At 49.2% G+C, this 14321-nt stretch overlaps 7 protein-coding genes across 7 annotated transcripts; 3 read left to right on the top strand and 4 right to left on the bottom strand.

Annotated features, from left to right (window-relative positions):
* Positions 1-440: 440 nt before the first annotated feature.
* Positions 441-689, top strand: CPAR01_10017 (uncharacterized protein; the record flags this gene model as incomplete). Its single annotated transcript, XM_060494280.1, has 1 exon — positions 441-689. The coding sequence occupies one exon, from the start codon at positions 441-443 to the stop codon at positions 687-689; it is 249 nt and encodes an 82-aa protein (XP_060346462.1).
* Positions 690-922: 233 nt separating this feature from the next.
* CPAR01_10016 (uncharacterized protein) lies at positions 923-1575 on the top strand (the record flags this gene model as incomplete). Its single annotated transcript, XM_060494279.1, has 2 exons — positions 923-1327; positions 1393-1575. 2 exons carry the CDS (start codon positions 923-925, stop codon positions 1573-1575), a joined length of 588 nt encoding a protein of 195 aa, XP_060346461.1.
* A 660-nt stretch (positions 1576-2235) lies between these two features.
* On the bottom strand, positions 2236-3489 carry CPAR01_10015 (uncharacterized protein; the record flags this gene model as incomplete). The annotated part of the gene is made up of 1 exon (XM_060494278.1): positions 2236-3489. The coding sequence occupies one exon, from the start codon at positions 3487-3489 to the stop codon at positions 2236-2238; it is 1254 nt and encodes a 417-aa protein (XP_060346460.1).
* A 2024-nt stretch (positions 3490-5513) lies between these two features.
* Positions 5514-7619, top strand: CPAR01_10014 (uncharacterized protein; the record flags this gene model as incomplete). The annotated part of the gene is made up of 2 exons (XM_060494277.1): positions 5514-5789; positions 5844-7619. 2 exons carry the CDS (start codon positions 5514-5516, stop codon positions 7617-7619), a joined length of 2052 nt encoding a protein of 683 aa, XP_060346459.1.
* A 652-nt stretch (positions 7620-8271) lies between these two features.
* On the bottom strand, positions 8272-9234 carry CPAR01_10013 (uncharacterized protein; the record flags this gene model as incomplete). Its single annotated transcript, XM_060494276.1, has 4 exons — positions 8272-8843; positions 8903-8988; positions 9044-9157; positions 9209-9234. The coding sequence occupies 4 exons, from the start codon at positions 9232-9234 to the stop codon at positions 8272-8274; spliced, it is 798 nt and encodes a 265-aa protein (XP_060346458.1).
* Positions 9235-9266: 32 nt separating this feature from the next.
* CPAR01_10012 (uncharacterized protein) lies at positions 9267-9720 on the bottom strand (the record flags this gene model as incomplete). The annotated part of the gene is made up of 2 exons (XM_060494275.1): positions 9267-9368; positions 9553-9720. The coding sequence occupies 2 exons, from the start codon at positions 9718-9720 to the stop codon at positions 9267-9269; spliced, it is 270 nt and encodes an 89-aa protein (XP_060346457.1).
* A 1108-nt stretch (positions 9721-10828) lies between these two features.
* On the bottom strand, positions 10829-12440 carry CPAR01_10011 (uncharacterized protein; the record flags this gene model as incomplete). The annotated part of the gene is made up of 4 exons (XM_060494274.1): positions 10829-11289; positions 11350-11749; positions 11808-12242; positions 12300-12440. The coding sequence occupies 4 exons, from the start codon at positions 12438-12440 to the stop codon at positions 10829-10831; spliced, it is 1437 nt and encodes a 478-aa protein (XP_060346456.1).
* Between the last annotated feature and the right edge of the window lie 1881 nt (positions 12441-14321).

Genomic DNA, 14321 nt, shown 5'->3' with positions numbered 1-14321 from the left:
AAGTGAGGTCTCGCATCGATTGAGACTCTAGCTTCGCGTGATTTCTACTTTTATTCTCATCCTAATCTCAATTCCCGCGGCGAGGTGTCCCTTACTTGATATCAACGAGCGGTATTGTGCCGATTCAGGATTATCAATCAAACTTTCCCCTCTCTATTTTATCCTATCAGCAAATCGAAGTTACCAGGCTGCCACATCTTCAGAATCCTCAAGCGACGAGGTCCATCCTCTGCAAGCCTTCGTCTTGTGCAGCCAAAAGCTTACATGGATGCGGAATTTCTCCCAAGACACGTCAACTAATACCATAATGGACAAAGCCGGTAAGACGTGCTCGATTATCTCAAAGAAGACACTCCGTCACAAGTATGATGAAAGAACTGGCAGACTCTTTCACATAGACTCCAAGAACAAAGGCTCCATTGTCTCAGCTCTGGCTGAACATGGTCATTGCCCGTTTGCGAATAGGGTTGCACCAGCTCGTCCAACTTGTAGTACATGATCACTTCCGCACAGTGGTATCATCCATAAAGCCACATCAATCCGAACCACTACAGGCCAACTTGGACTCAGCTTTGCCCGAACAAGCGCCTTCGCAGCTTCTCTCGATCATGAGACCCCCCTCTGTGGATTCGGCAGAAAGATCTTTCAAGCTTATCAAGTCTCACCTGGCCAAGGCACACGTTCTCTAGGGGGTGAATACGTCCAGGAAGCCAGTCCCCCCAAGAGTACGGTCGGTGCCTACTCCTTGATTGTCTCCCATCGAAGGATGATTTCTGGGTGTACAAACGCTGAAAGAACCGACTCAGAATACGCCGGGAGTGACCGAGACTGGTCCAGTGACGATGATTCTGTGATTTCTTCCACGGAGAGTGGAGAAGGACAAGAGGTTGACTAGGCTTCATACTTCGACTTCTTTCCGATCATGTGCGAAGAGATCTTGTTTGGTCACCTGGTAGCTGAAGACGATTCCGGCTGCACTTTGGTCAATGTCACTCCACACTACCCTGAGTCGCTGTCAATGAGGTATTTCCTTGACAAATTCGTGGAGGCATCAGATGAATTCTTCGAAGTGGATTTCAGCCTCTCCACCTCTGGTGTGCAAACAGCCTTTACAGACTCATGGCCAATAGATATCTCTGATGAGAATGGATCCGGAGAAGCGACCTTGTGCACCTTGGGTGCCTCGAGTAGGCTCAAAGAACGTCGCCACATGATGAACAAATATCAAGAGTCAGATATTGTCGAGTATGAGGACGGTCTTGACTGCGAGGCTTTCGATAATACCAACTTTCTGTGGGAAGAGACAGCCCGTATTGGTCCCATATTGGTGTCAAGGGTCTTTTGGAGTACTTGGAGGAGGATATTATCCAGCAAATGCACTACGACATGCAGAACCAAGACGACTATATCGCTTCTCAGCCGATACTACTTGAAGGCAATTCGGAACATCATACAACAACGAAGCTGAACATCCAGGCATGCAATGGTGAAGTTATTGGCGATCGACATGGAGATAACAACAAGGATGACCACCAAGCCCCCCACGAATTCAATCACAAGGCAAAATCTTCTTGATTGATGCAACCTACCTTATATGAAAAGAGCCTCAAGGTCATGTTACATCATGTGTACTGCAGTGGACTAGGGTCATTACGCCTTATGTTCCCTTGTCAAAGCCGTCGAGTAAGTTACCAGCTTACAGGTCTCTCACAAGAGGGTTCAGATACTGACTAGGTAACTCAGTTGTGACTTTTTCTTCATCTCTTAGTGAGCTCCATATCACATCGAACTTTGATGTGGGATTCAGGCCTCGCAACTGCATGTGCTGTGTGACAATACGACAGCCAAGACAGTCCTAAGGCTCTCAGTCATCACCTGTAACCCAGCGATAGTGTGGCGGCTGCGAGTCGGAATCTTGCGGCGCATTTTCATTCGTCCTTGAGATCGACCATTTTCAGTGTTTCGTTGATGTTTGTGGACTTTTGCCTCAGAATGCGAGCCTTGGTGCAGTTTAGATATTGCAAGAGTAATCTTGTGCATTTAATAAATCACGGCTTTGTACGCAGCTGAAATAGTCCCTTTCTTTGATTGCCCCTTTGCTAGTTCTAAGCCCTGTACTCTGAGAAGTCACATTCGCATTCCACGGTTGAGAGGAGGCGAGTCTGCAAAACAACTTCTAGCAAGAGAAAATATTAACGAACATTGTGAAACATTGCAAATCATTCCTTCCTTCCTTCATTTCCCAATCTTGCTCTTCAAAACTTTCTTTCCGTCTGCATAGCTATCCGCCACTGTCAATGATAAACTGGCTTTTACAACAGCAGGTCCGTTTCTCCTCTGCCCAAACAGGATATCGCTTGCGAAAACTCTGTCAGAGTCACCAGTTTGGAAACTCTTGAATAACTTCGCTGCGATAGCGGCATCTGTAGTCGTGCGGCTGGTCCCTCTTTGGGTATATCGATCGAAATGCATGACCAAGACTTGCCAGACTTGCCAAACTGTCCAGATGTACTGTACAAAAACGGGCATCCAGGTGACTTGACAAAGGAGCCCCACTGGGAAATAAGTCCCAAAGGCAATGACGACAGCTAGCTGGATAACCTCGCGGAATCGATTTCTCACAGGATGTCCGTAATGACGAAAGAACTGGTTGACGATAGAGGGCGGGCCGGTGATTAACATGAATTTTCCTTCGATTGCCGGGCAATTGATCTCCCAGTCCCGTGTCTGTTCATCGTCGATTGCGTCCGGGAAGGGCGTTAGACCCTCACGTTCAAGAGCGAATAAGGTGCCGATAATTCGAAGGATGAGCGGCATAATGAAGATGATGCTCCACAGCGAGCGAGTGATTGTGGCTACGCAAATCATGATGCCGATGCCAACACACTCGGTTAATATAATCTCCACCAAGCAGAGCAAGTCAACACGCTTGATCTCTTCCGAAATGAAAGGGACCTTGGAGTTACCAAGGTCTTCGTCTGTAGCTTTTGAGAGCACTAAGTGGCTAACGGCAACTCTTGCGCGCACTGGTTTCGCTTTTTCTTCAGTGACTTTGCCGCTCTCGGTGTCATTTGGTTGTCGGATTGAGGGCTCTTTGATGGTTGGGAGAGGCATGTTGAGTAGGGCCTGGACCCAAAGGCAGTTTCGGATTTGCGATTCCCTCTCAGATTCTCCTCCGCAGGCGTGCAAAGTATAGGTCCATTCAAGGTCGCGGTAAAAGTGTGTTCCAAGCATATGACCCTGTACAGCACCGCTAAAGAGTCCATTCTTATATGCAGTGTCGATGACCTCGAGAGCAATTGACCCAATAGGGCCTGCCATAGAGTACAAACATGCTAGTCGCGGCATGTCGTAAATGGAAAACGATGAGAAATTCCGCTGAGGCCAAAGAAACCTCTCGAAGATCGCGCTGGTGGCAGCTTGCCCCCCAACGTAACCTAGCAGCGAACTGAAAGCGCCAAAGACCGGAGCATCGGCTTGGTCCGACATCGTCAACGAGTTTGTTGGTGTGGCAGCAAGTGCGTAAGAGCTGATGCCAGGATGAAAGAGCCGCTCAATTAATTATCACTTCAAATGTGTGGGTGATTGACAATCAGTTATATTGTAGGGAGGCCCACATCTAACGAACTCTTGACCGTTGCTCCCACATGAATGCTGACTGCAGATGAGAAGGATTTTCTTCCCTGGATCGTGAAAACAGCAGGCAGCAACTTAAGGCTACATGGGTTCTTCATGCCAGGGCATGCTGGTACCCTACCAGAAACCTGTATGAATGCATTGAGGGCCGGTTGTACGCTCTGGGAGGCTCGGCAGCTGATGGGCTCACACTGCATGACCAGGAGGAGGCGCTCTTATTCGGGACCAACGAGCAGCGAGGAAAGGTTCAGCTTGCCCTGGGTCCCTTCCACGCTATCGACGCATACCAAGTTGCTGCGTGGGCCCGATAACTGGGCGTAAGCTCACAGTGTGACCCCGGATGCGACAAATTTGTACTAGCGAGATGGCACGAAAGACAGGGGTGGGAACAAGAAAGATCCAACAGTCCGAGGCGAACTCAACAATGCATGAGATGAACATGCCTCGAGTCTATTTCTTAAATCCTCCCAGACTGAACTTTGTAGATTTGAGAATCGATATTCTGGCGTTTGGGAATATACATACGACTTTGTACCTAGATCTATCTGGCGTAGGTATCCAATGACAAGGTAATTAGCTCCACTTCCTCAATATCCAGCCCGACTATCACTGACTGTGAGCCTGCGGACATGATCCAGTAATAGTCAGACACTTTCTAGCCTGAGAAGAGACGATGAAAGTATGGAGATTTGTCTGGAACGAATCTATCTTAGGACTTTACGGCTTGAACCAAGATTCTATGCCTGCTCAGGGTGTTGAAGCATAAAGAAATGGACCATGGGCAAGGGAGCAACCGCTAAAGCCGAGTCGTCATACAAGCCGCTGCCTTCAGGTCGTGTGATTCGCAAGGTCGCCGAAAAAGGAATTCATTAATAGTATTGTCAACATCCGTCTGTGTGCTTCCGATCTTAAAGTACAACGAGCAATACCATCTCTCCAAACCCCAAAGTAATGTCAACTCAGTGTCCTTGACCTTGCGGTCCTTGTCAGAGGATACCTGGGCCCTTTTCAACAATCTGACGTAGATACCGGGCTTTGTGGTTGAAACTTCCGCCTGTGAAGCTGACAGTAGGTGTGAGCTCCAGGTGTTACCGAGTGCTGAATTCACAACGGGAGAGATCTACCAAAATCCTGAGGCCAAACGAAAGGTCCGTCGAGTGACGATTTCCCCTTTCGGAAAGGTGAAGTCTAAGATGAGTCTTCTTTGGGTAATTTAGATGGCCAGGTGAAGCTTCGTAGTGGGTCCTCGGGACTGGTCCAGTGACTGATGCTTCGAGATACCTCGCCGCATCAACATGGGACGACCTACCGCCCTTCGGACGGCCCTTCGACTACCTAAACTTCCTTTCACTCCTCGCCGTATTGACCTCCCTTTTTCTTCCTCATCACCGCAAGACTTTCCGCGAATTTCCGCGACTTTGCGCAACATTCCGCAGATCCTTTGCCCTTCGCAGAACTTTTCCCGCCGTGGCAAGGAAATCAACCTGGCTTGACCACATTCGTGACTAAACAACTCTTCTTCCATTCTGGATTGATGGCTCTTGCATTCACTTGGCTACCCACTTGCCGCATCCCATTCTATTACGCCGGTCTCTTTTCTCTCCAGAGTCGAGCGGGAAGATATCATCAACTCATCAATGATCGTGAAGCCCATACTGCTAAGATATAGTCAGGTAAGCATCTTCTCACAACTTGGCATCTACCACCAGCTTTATTGGCTGCGTATTCGTCAGATCCTAAGCAAATGAGGATCACTATGTCTTCTCCTGACTGACCTTGATGGCTTTCAGTGATACAAGTCATTGAAGATGCCACTTAGTGATGTTGTTCAGCAAGTCCTTGCGTTGTTGTTCAGGAACCCTCACCCAACGCCAAAAATGTGCGAAGACTCAAGCTCCTATCAATGGGACTACGGCCAGCTTTTGGTCAACAGCAGTCATCTCTTCTCCAACGCGTCTCGATCAATTACTTCTACGCGTCAAGTAATTACAATAGGGCCTTTGCGTCGGCCTTCGATCTATGCCAGCTTCACGGTGGCAAATTTCTCGCAAATGGCAAAGGCCATTGATGTCAACAGCGCCGTAGACACTCGCTTTGTTGCAGAGTGCAACGAAAACGTGCCCAGAACTCGGCATCTCGCGAATGCTAGCAATGTGTTCCCGGAATAAACCTCTTTCAATCAGTTCCTAGACGCTGAAGGCAATTAGAGATTGTCTGAGCTCTCTGAGACTGGTCTCTCGGATACCTCAAGCGTTGAGGAATCGCGACGGAGATCCCCAAGCCCAGGTTTGCTTTCCTTTTTTTCTACTGCGACAAGGCTTGATACTTATGGAATACAAGCAGAATGGGCCTCTAAAAGTCCCTTGAGTCCTCTTGAAAACCTTCCCTCTCGACCCTCTCGTCCCCTTTTCGGCCATAGAAGCCGCAACAGGACCGCAGATGCCTTGCTCAAGCCTACAAGACTCTTCCAACTTTCTATTGGTTCTCAACCAGAATACAAGCTTGACGTCCCACAGCAGACCTCGGGAATTTCCTACGGAGATTACGACAACACCTCGGTCATCACAGTTGTCAGGGATGTCGATAACATCCACCACCCAATTCCATCTCGTGTTCCCGGAGAGCTCTTTTGCAGCCATTCCGGGTCCTTCAGTGTCTCATCGGTCTGTTCTGAAGCGCGGGAAGAGCATCAGAGGCCTGAGCTCATCACGGAAGTAATTGGAGATATTGACGAGTTACTGTCTAGCCTTAAGCCTGGACACTGTCGGGAGGGACTTGCTTGGGACTACTGTGAAAGGGACTTTTTCCTTGCATCTCAAGAGCCTCTGCCACTGCAAATCCCGGCGAAGAGCAAGCCAATCATTCACGGAAGCCAACCTATACACCCCAACGCTGAGGCAAAGCCATTGTTCACCATAAATGAGGAAGTCAACAACCGCGGAAATGGACCTTCCAATCAACCGACTTTGCCTATGGCCCTTCCTTTAACAAAGCACAACGGCTTTGTTGTCCCATCTATGGTCCCCGCGCCTCTGAGCATCATCAAGCGATCCAAGGCTGATGCTAGCCGCAAATTCAAGCGCCCATCTCCACTGCGTGCTCGAGGTAACAAAAAGCCGACTGAGCCCAGAGACACCGAGTATACCAGAAGACAACAAACCAGATTGCGACCGGACTCGCCTCCATCTCTCGGTCCTCTCTTCGACGAGAGCGCATTTGGCACTCCTGTAGTTCCCTTCCTACCCATTGTCGAGCCTCGTCAGCTCTTCTTTCCTTCGCCGAATTCGATCGCTTACCTCGAGCACGAGCTTTCTGACGTGATCGATCTCGACACTGATGATGTCGCTACGGTCATTGAGGCTCCCACTAGCGCTGCTGGCGTTTCTCAGTGGGACGAAGAAGATTCCATTGACTTCTTGCTCGGCCCCATCGCAAATGCGCCGCCTCCCGTACCACCACACAGGGTGCTTGCCCAGCCGCAAGACCCCTTGTTAAACCGAGGCGTTGTGCTTGGCTGGCTGGAAAATTCGGAGACTGTCAGCGGTGGCCAGGATGCTACCAGCCATAACGAGTTTGGTGCTCCTCGTTCCTGTCGTGTTCGAGACGTTAATGCCAGTAGCAATGACGAAGCCGATACCCCTTGTCCGCTTCGTGCTCAAGACGTCAACGCTCGCGTCAATGCCGGCATCGATGCTCTGATCTACCCGATTGTGCAGGCCGAGAACGACTTCGCGTATTATGAGGATGACTTCCTTCACGAAGTCATGACTGCTGTGAGTGAGACCCAAGCAACTGACCTAGATGAGCAGCTTCGGCTCCTAGGTCCAGTCTATCCAAGCAGAATCCTCTTGTGGCCTTTGCACCATCCCGCCACGAAAACTGAACCCGAGAATGCCTCTCAAGAGGGTGTCGAGCGTAGTCAATTAACTCCCGTATCGGTCGTCACTGAAGAGCTTCCCGAGAGCCCCAAGTGTTTTTTGTGAAATTCAGCTGGCTACCCGTAGCTGTCCGAGCTTGCGAATGCGGTATCGAGAGGCTGATCAAGATAAGGAAGAGCATTATAAAGTGAACAACAACCATGTCAGTATTGTAAGACTGGAGTCTCTGAATTTCCGGATGCTTTCTTGACGTTACGAGACCTGAGACTGACTGAAAGCCAAGTATACTGGTCAGACTGACTGAGTAAATGTCCCGAGAAAAGCGATGATGAATATTGTGGACGGCCCGGAGAATCGATAATGGAGCTAAGACAGGGAGACAGAGAGTAAGATGTTTGCTGCAGTGAATGGGCAAGTGAGACTCGGATGGACTCGAGTAATTGGCTGGTCGGGTTTCCCTGACCGCATTCTGCAAAATTGCTGTGAGCTTGTGCTAGGTTGAGGGCCTGAAGTTTGGTTTTGCAAGGCGGCGTTTCGGCTTCCTGTTCTCCTTTCTGACTTTGTTGAGCTATGGTGGATTTGGCATGAACCCGAATGACCTTAGTTACACAAGTGTAAGCCACCAACTCTATTGTGCTACTACACCGCTGGGTATTCTTTTAAGACTTGCTTTTCATTAACACCAAATAAATCCTGAATGTGCTGCTTTCCTCTTCAAGTGATCGTCTTGAGTCGAAGCCGATGTGTTCGTGTAAACTCAATCATCTCTCGCTGTCTCGTCATTGGCGGGGATATGGGAAGTCTGGCTCTCATTATCCTCACCCTTGTCAAGAGGCTCCAACTCTTGTTCACTGGCCGCATCCCCTAATTCCACGTCCCCTGCGTTCCCATGATCGAGAGTCCCTCCCACAATGGTTCCTATTCTTGATGTAGTAGAATTCACCCACCCAAGAAGTGAGTCTTCTTTAATGACTCTCCGTCTGTGGCCGCCAACTGTTGTTCGACTCCTTCTTGCACTTTCCATAGGATTTGACGGGCGAGCCGGCGGTCGGTAATGCCACTGCCAAAACCTCCGGGAGAATAAAGGACGTAGAATGGGTGCGTTGACAGCAATCAGACCAACTTCGCATTCTCGGACTCCCCATCGGTTTACCGTAATTGTTGAAGGTTCTGATCCCAAAGTTACCGCAACTCGCATGATCGCGGCCGCGATGACGAATAAACCGGAGCATATTAGTACTGCTATGAATATCTTCTTGTAGAAAGGTACCCTGATTTCCTTCAGAACCGGCAGCGGCAGACAAAGAATGGCTGCATCGGTCACAACATCTTGTCTCTGGTCAGCTTGGAACACTGAGTTATCCAACTAGACTCTCTATTAGACTTACTGAGAAATGTCGAGACCAGTAAATTTTGGGCTTTGAAAACACACTTCTCACTTGGTAGGGGCCTCACTCCCCAATTATCTGAAAACCTGTGCGATGCCATTAGCCCAAATTTCCAGTGGAACTTGAGAGTCCATCACTCACGGCATGCAGCTAAAGCTTATCGTTCCAACCACAACCAGGTATGATAAAATCGTAAACCAGGCCAGGTGTTTCAGAACTCTCGCACTCTGCCACAAATCAAACGTCATTCGCTTACTTCAGAACTGTCAGTCTCTGTTTTCCGGAAGGACCAGGAGTGCGAAATACTAGAAGAATAACAGGGTCGCTTTCATAGACCACAAGTATGCGGTGTATGAATACCAAGCTACTTGTTGGAACTTGGAACCTTGTACAAGTCGTGCCACTTCTTCATCGGAAAGAGTGCTGATTTGGGCAGCGGTGAGATCCACGTTCGTGCCATATCGGTCTAGGTTTACACATATCAGTACCGCCAAATCCTATTCATCTCTTGAATGCTCATTATCAGAAGTGACACTCACACACTAAGTCGACCATCACAAAACAGACCGTGTATAAGAACAAAGTCTATCCAGATGAAATATTAGCGTAACGTCACGTCATTGACTAATGCATGCTCATTTCCGGCTTACAACAAGCATTGTGTAGTCGTCTCCCTTGAGACCTCTGGGGCCAACCATGCGGATTCTCACGAAAAACCGCAACAATATGACGAGAGCTCCAACACCGAACCAAGTCCACATCTCCTTCAGGAATTTGTCATCGCGTCTCAGGATGCTGTCCAGTTGACCGATCGCCATGCTTAAGGGCGCGCGTCCGTCCGCCGACGCATATGTCGAACAGTGATCATCTATCGAGGCGAGGCTTTTGTTGAGCGGTCGCCCATGGGAGATGCGTGAATGTCGTCGGCAGGCTTTGGGTACATAAAGTTGGCGGGACTTCAAGCTGTCGTCTCATTCAGCCACATGCAGGCGCGTTTCCCTACAGTAGGTTTGGGGGAGACATGAAGTTTAGCATTCTTAGATGAGACTTCGAAATGCCGAAATTGAAGTGTCGAGCGCGTCGGGGCCGAGAAAACGCTTGTCCGTAATGTCAACTAGACCCAAAGAGGTGCTGTTGGGGAACGCTCTGGTCGCGCAGACGTTGATCTGGCGCTGACTGATGACTCGTGGCGTTTCGTAGTCGCAACTCTAAAAGGCAGTGTTGCTACGGTCACATCAGACTAAGACTGAATAGCGGCTCTCGGGCCTTTTGGCCGGCCGAAGAGAGACTGAAGTTAGTGATTCCCAATTATGAGCCCCTCTTTACAATAATCCATTTCGTATGGTAGTGAATTGAGTATACCGGTGTGGGCAATAGAGTCATAACAAGAATGAGAGTGTCCTTCTTGTTGAGACCTTCACGCATCACAAGGTCAGGTGACCTTTCATTAAAACAAGGTTTCGGAGAGAATATAGGCGTTATTGCGCCAAATGCTTAATGATACAACATGTTCTATAATATAGATCTTATTTCAAAACATGGCGTCATTGACAATTCATGAATGAAGAATATGATTTCAAACGCGCAGGTATCGATTGTGGCCAAGAACAAAATTTCTTTACTTCAAAGTGCAATGTCTCCTGTTCAGGTCCCTTAGCGAGATAATGCTGCTCAGTGTCCACAATTAGTGACTGGATACTTCACTGTAATAACTCGGCTATGAGTTAAGAACCTGAGAGACGCTGGTATTGTAGTTTCACTTGCTCGAATTCAGAGATGTATGTCATTGCCTCGAGGTTATTCCATCATTATCATTAAAGCTGAGTTGTCCTACTCATACATCTTCAATCAGCGGACTGCTATAGAGATGACCTTCTGACAACCATGGAAACACGCAGGTATATTCCAATCTCAGACTTGAATCCTTCAAGCAGAGCGCTTCACGACGAAAGCGCCACGCTCGATCGTGTTGATCAGAATGTGGCCACTCTTGAAGTAAGGGTAGTGAGACCAGGTGCCGACGAAGTCAATGGATCCGCCAAGGGGTTCGTTGTCGTTCTCGGGGTAGATGTCGAAGAATCCAACCTCGGAAACGCCGCCTCCGGTGGGGTCATCAGGGAGAGAGGAGACGTCGAGAATGCGGAGACCGGCACCGTAGTGGCTCTGGAAGGCAAGGCCGTCGATGACGAACTGGTTGTGGTCAATGCCGTAAGCCTCGCTGCGGTAGTAGCCAGTCTGCTTAGGAGCCTCAAGAGATCTGATATCCCAGAAGTAGGTGATGGGGTAACCGCTAGCAGCAGGACCGGTAGCATCAACCTCATCGTACTCGTCGTCGAGGACGAGGTACTCCTGCCACTCGGTGTTGGTGACCCAACCCTGGTGGGTGTCTATATGTACAATCAGTCTTAGTTCATTATTTCAATGAGGGACAAAGCAAGTCGACGTACAGCTAGCACCCTCGTAAGAGGTGCGAGAAATGATGTTGGTCTCATTCTTGTTGGTGACATCGTAGATGGTCAAAGTGTCCTCGTTGTAACCATAGCAGATATCACGGCCAAAGTACTTCTCGTCAGGGCCACGGTAGACGAGGCACTGAGCATCGTGGACGTAACCGTCACCAGCGGCACAACCGGGGGAGGTAGGGTTGGCGGGGTCGCTGAGGTCAATGAAGATCAGACCGGAGCGGCAGGCGCTGGAACGGGGCTGGGCGCCGACAGCGACGGCGTACTGCTTCTCCTCGTTGATGACGATGTTGTGGGTGGAACCGGCGGGAAGGCCGTTCCAGTAACCGGTAAGGTCACGGGAGTTGCTGAAGGTGACCGGGCTGGCGGGGTCAATGTCCAACAGCTTTCCCCAACGGTTAGTATTCTAGACACATGAGGCACGATGATGTTGATGAGCTTACCTTGGTCAGATCGAAGATCTGGACACCATGGCGGGAGGCCTCACTGCCGATGACGACGTAGTTCTTGTATCCGCGGAGCTCACGCCAGATAGACTGGGTAGAGTACTGCGGGAGGCGACCGAGGTAGACGAGCTTGCCCGCAGAGGTGATCTCAGCAAATGCGGCACCATCAGCCTGAGCGATAATGGCAAACTCGCGACCGTCAGGGCTGGTCCAACCCCAAGAAGAGGATCCCTCGCCGGCGGTAGAGCCAAGGTCGGAGTGGCTCTTGAAGTCGTAGAAGTCGACCTTGTTGCACTTGAAAGTGTTGTTGGCATCGCCAGGGATGACCTCGGCAACACCGTTTACGCAAGAAACGGGGCCCTCCTCCGCGAGGCGGCTCGTGTACTTGGTCGACTCCATCTCTCCGGCCTCTCTTTGGCGATCCCATGACGCCTATGAGTTGCGAAGGTTAGATCAAGTGCTGTAAGCAAAGCCACCGGTGTCAAATACCTTCTTACGGGCCATGAGGTCCTTGTGAATGACACCGCTGTCGTAAATCTCAGAGACGAGTTCACTAGGTGCGATCTCCTTGGCCGAAGCTCCAGAGAGGAGCGCCGACACGGCCAAGGTTGCCAAGGTAATTGCCTTCATCTTGAGTGGTTCAGGAGGGGTCCTGGGAGTTGTCTTAGGCAGGGGTGATTGACGGTTGAACCACGATGATCACTTCACAACCTAGAGAGCGGAGAGGTGCAGAGCAAGATCTTCTGCTGATCGAACGGGCGACGACGCGATTCTTTTATCTTCCTCCCATCACAACTTGGCGTTCTCCTTCCCCTCAATTCTTTTGTCGGGCTTCGCGGTATCTCTCCACCGCTTTACGAGTCAAAAACATGATTATTGTTCTTTGTCCTGCTAGAAACAGAAGGTCAAGAAACAGCGGTTGGAAGGTGGGAGCAACGAGCTTCAATGTCGCGATGCGGAGCACTACTGCCCAAAGAAGCAGGTGTCTACCGGACCAGGCCCGCACGGTACTTGGACGCACGAATCAGCGGCCCCGATGCCCCGGCCCGGCAGTCCACCATCCTTCGCCGCAAATTTACTTACATACCCGCCCGGACTTGGCAACAGGCACTGCCATACGGGCAAACACCCTTAAAGGAGGCGTTGTAAGCTTCTTGGCGCATCGTATCTGGCGCCTTCCGCAGTCTTGCCAAGCGCACCGTTGTAACACTCCCGCAGATTGTACCGGCATCACCACCATGCAGCGCCAAGTCACGGCGTCATTCTGGTCTTTTTGTGTCTCTTCACCTTCTCGAAAAGATTAATTATGTACCATTTGATAGATGGCGTCAAGAGATTACGTTTGTGCGAGATATCGACCGTTGTCGAATCGTCTATCTAGCTCCCGCAAACGTCCCCAGATCAGCAAGCTCTTTACTATATCTGTTCATGGATCGTTTAATTCCGCACCAATCACTTTCTAAATGATTCTACCTTGATGGCCCAAGTGTTTGTCGCCGGCTCTCTCCGAATTCAAGCGCAGTGGCAGCTGCCCACGTGCAGTCAGTGCATGTAATAACCTGGCTATGTACGGATATATCTCAACTTTCAATACTCAATTGAGAAACGTGAAGGAGCCTCGGTTATCATCATTTGCCCCTATGGGAAGTTTCGACCAATATTCTATCTGACGTGAACTCATATCATTACCTCACTAGTAATTTTGCTCATCAGAACATGTCTTCACTTGAAATTTTCTAACTTGCGCTGAACATTTGTGAAAGGAATCAGATGGCTTCCAAATGGCTAGAAGTCTTTCATTCATCGGGAATTGAGTATCAGAACTGCAATCATTAAATTTCTTAGGCCGACCCCTTTTCTTTCCTATTCGAGCACTTGGTATTACGATCTGAGTCTTTACTCTCATAGCAACTCACTTGGCTTAGGTATTATACCATCGGCCCAAGGATTAGCCCCACTTCAGTGAAGTCCCCGCTAGATAAGGTGCAGCCATCCGGAGCTTATAGGGATGATCGAGTTCCAAAACAGAAAACTTGCTCAACTTTAAGACGACTTCAAATTGAATTTGCAACGACACATAGAAGCCAAGTCTTTATCGATTTCTGGGAGAGGAATGTTTTTTTTTCATGAAAGTCGATGCTTGTTCGCATTGAAAGCAAGTGTTCCCAGGGCTCTCCCTCTTCAGAAGTCAGAACATGGAGCTGCATCAGCGTTTGAGAAAGTTTATATTGCCTCATCAACTCAATTATGTCTACAACAGATAACAAGACTTGTATTTTTGATCGGAAAGTTTCATCAAGCTTGGATTTCTGGCGTTTGTTGCAGTGTCATGGACTCAGGAATAGTTTTTTTTTTTTTTTTTTTTTTTTTTGCCGCGTCGCAAACATAGAGTAGTCGATCGAGACCGTCCCTCACGAGCTTCATCTGAATGTCCCTGCATATTTTTCTCTCGACTCGTTGCTTGTCTGCATCATGTGTGTAGTAATTATTCTCTCTTCAGTATTCATCGTG

This window comes from Colletotrichum paranaense (assembly GCF_030867605.1).
Source record: "Colletotrichum paranaense strain IMI 384185 chromosome Unknown Scaffold_8.1, whole genome shotgun sequence".
NCBI classification, from domain to species: domain Eukaryota; kingdom Fungi; phylum Ascomycota; class Sordariomycetes; order Glomerellales; family Glomerellaceae; genus Colletotrichum; species Colletotrichum paranaense.
This window is presented reverse-complemented; position numbering and strand designations above follow the sequence as displayed.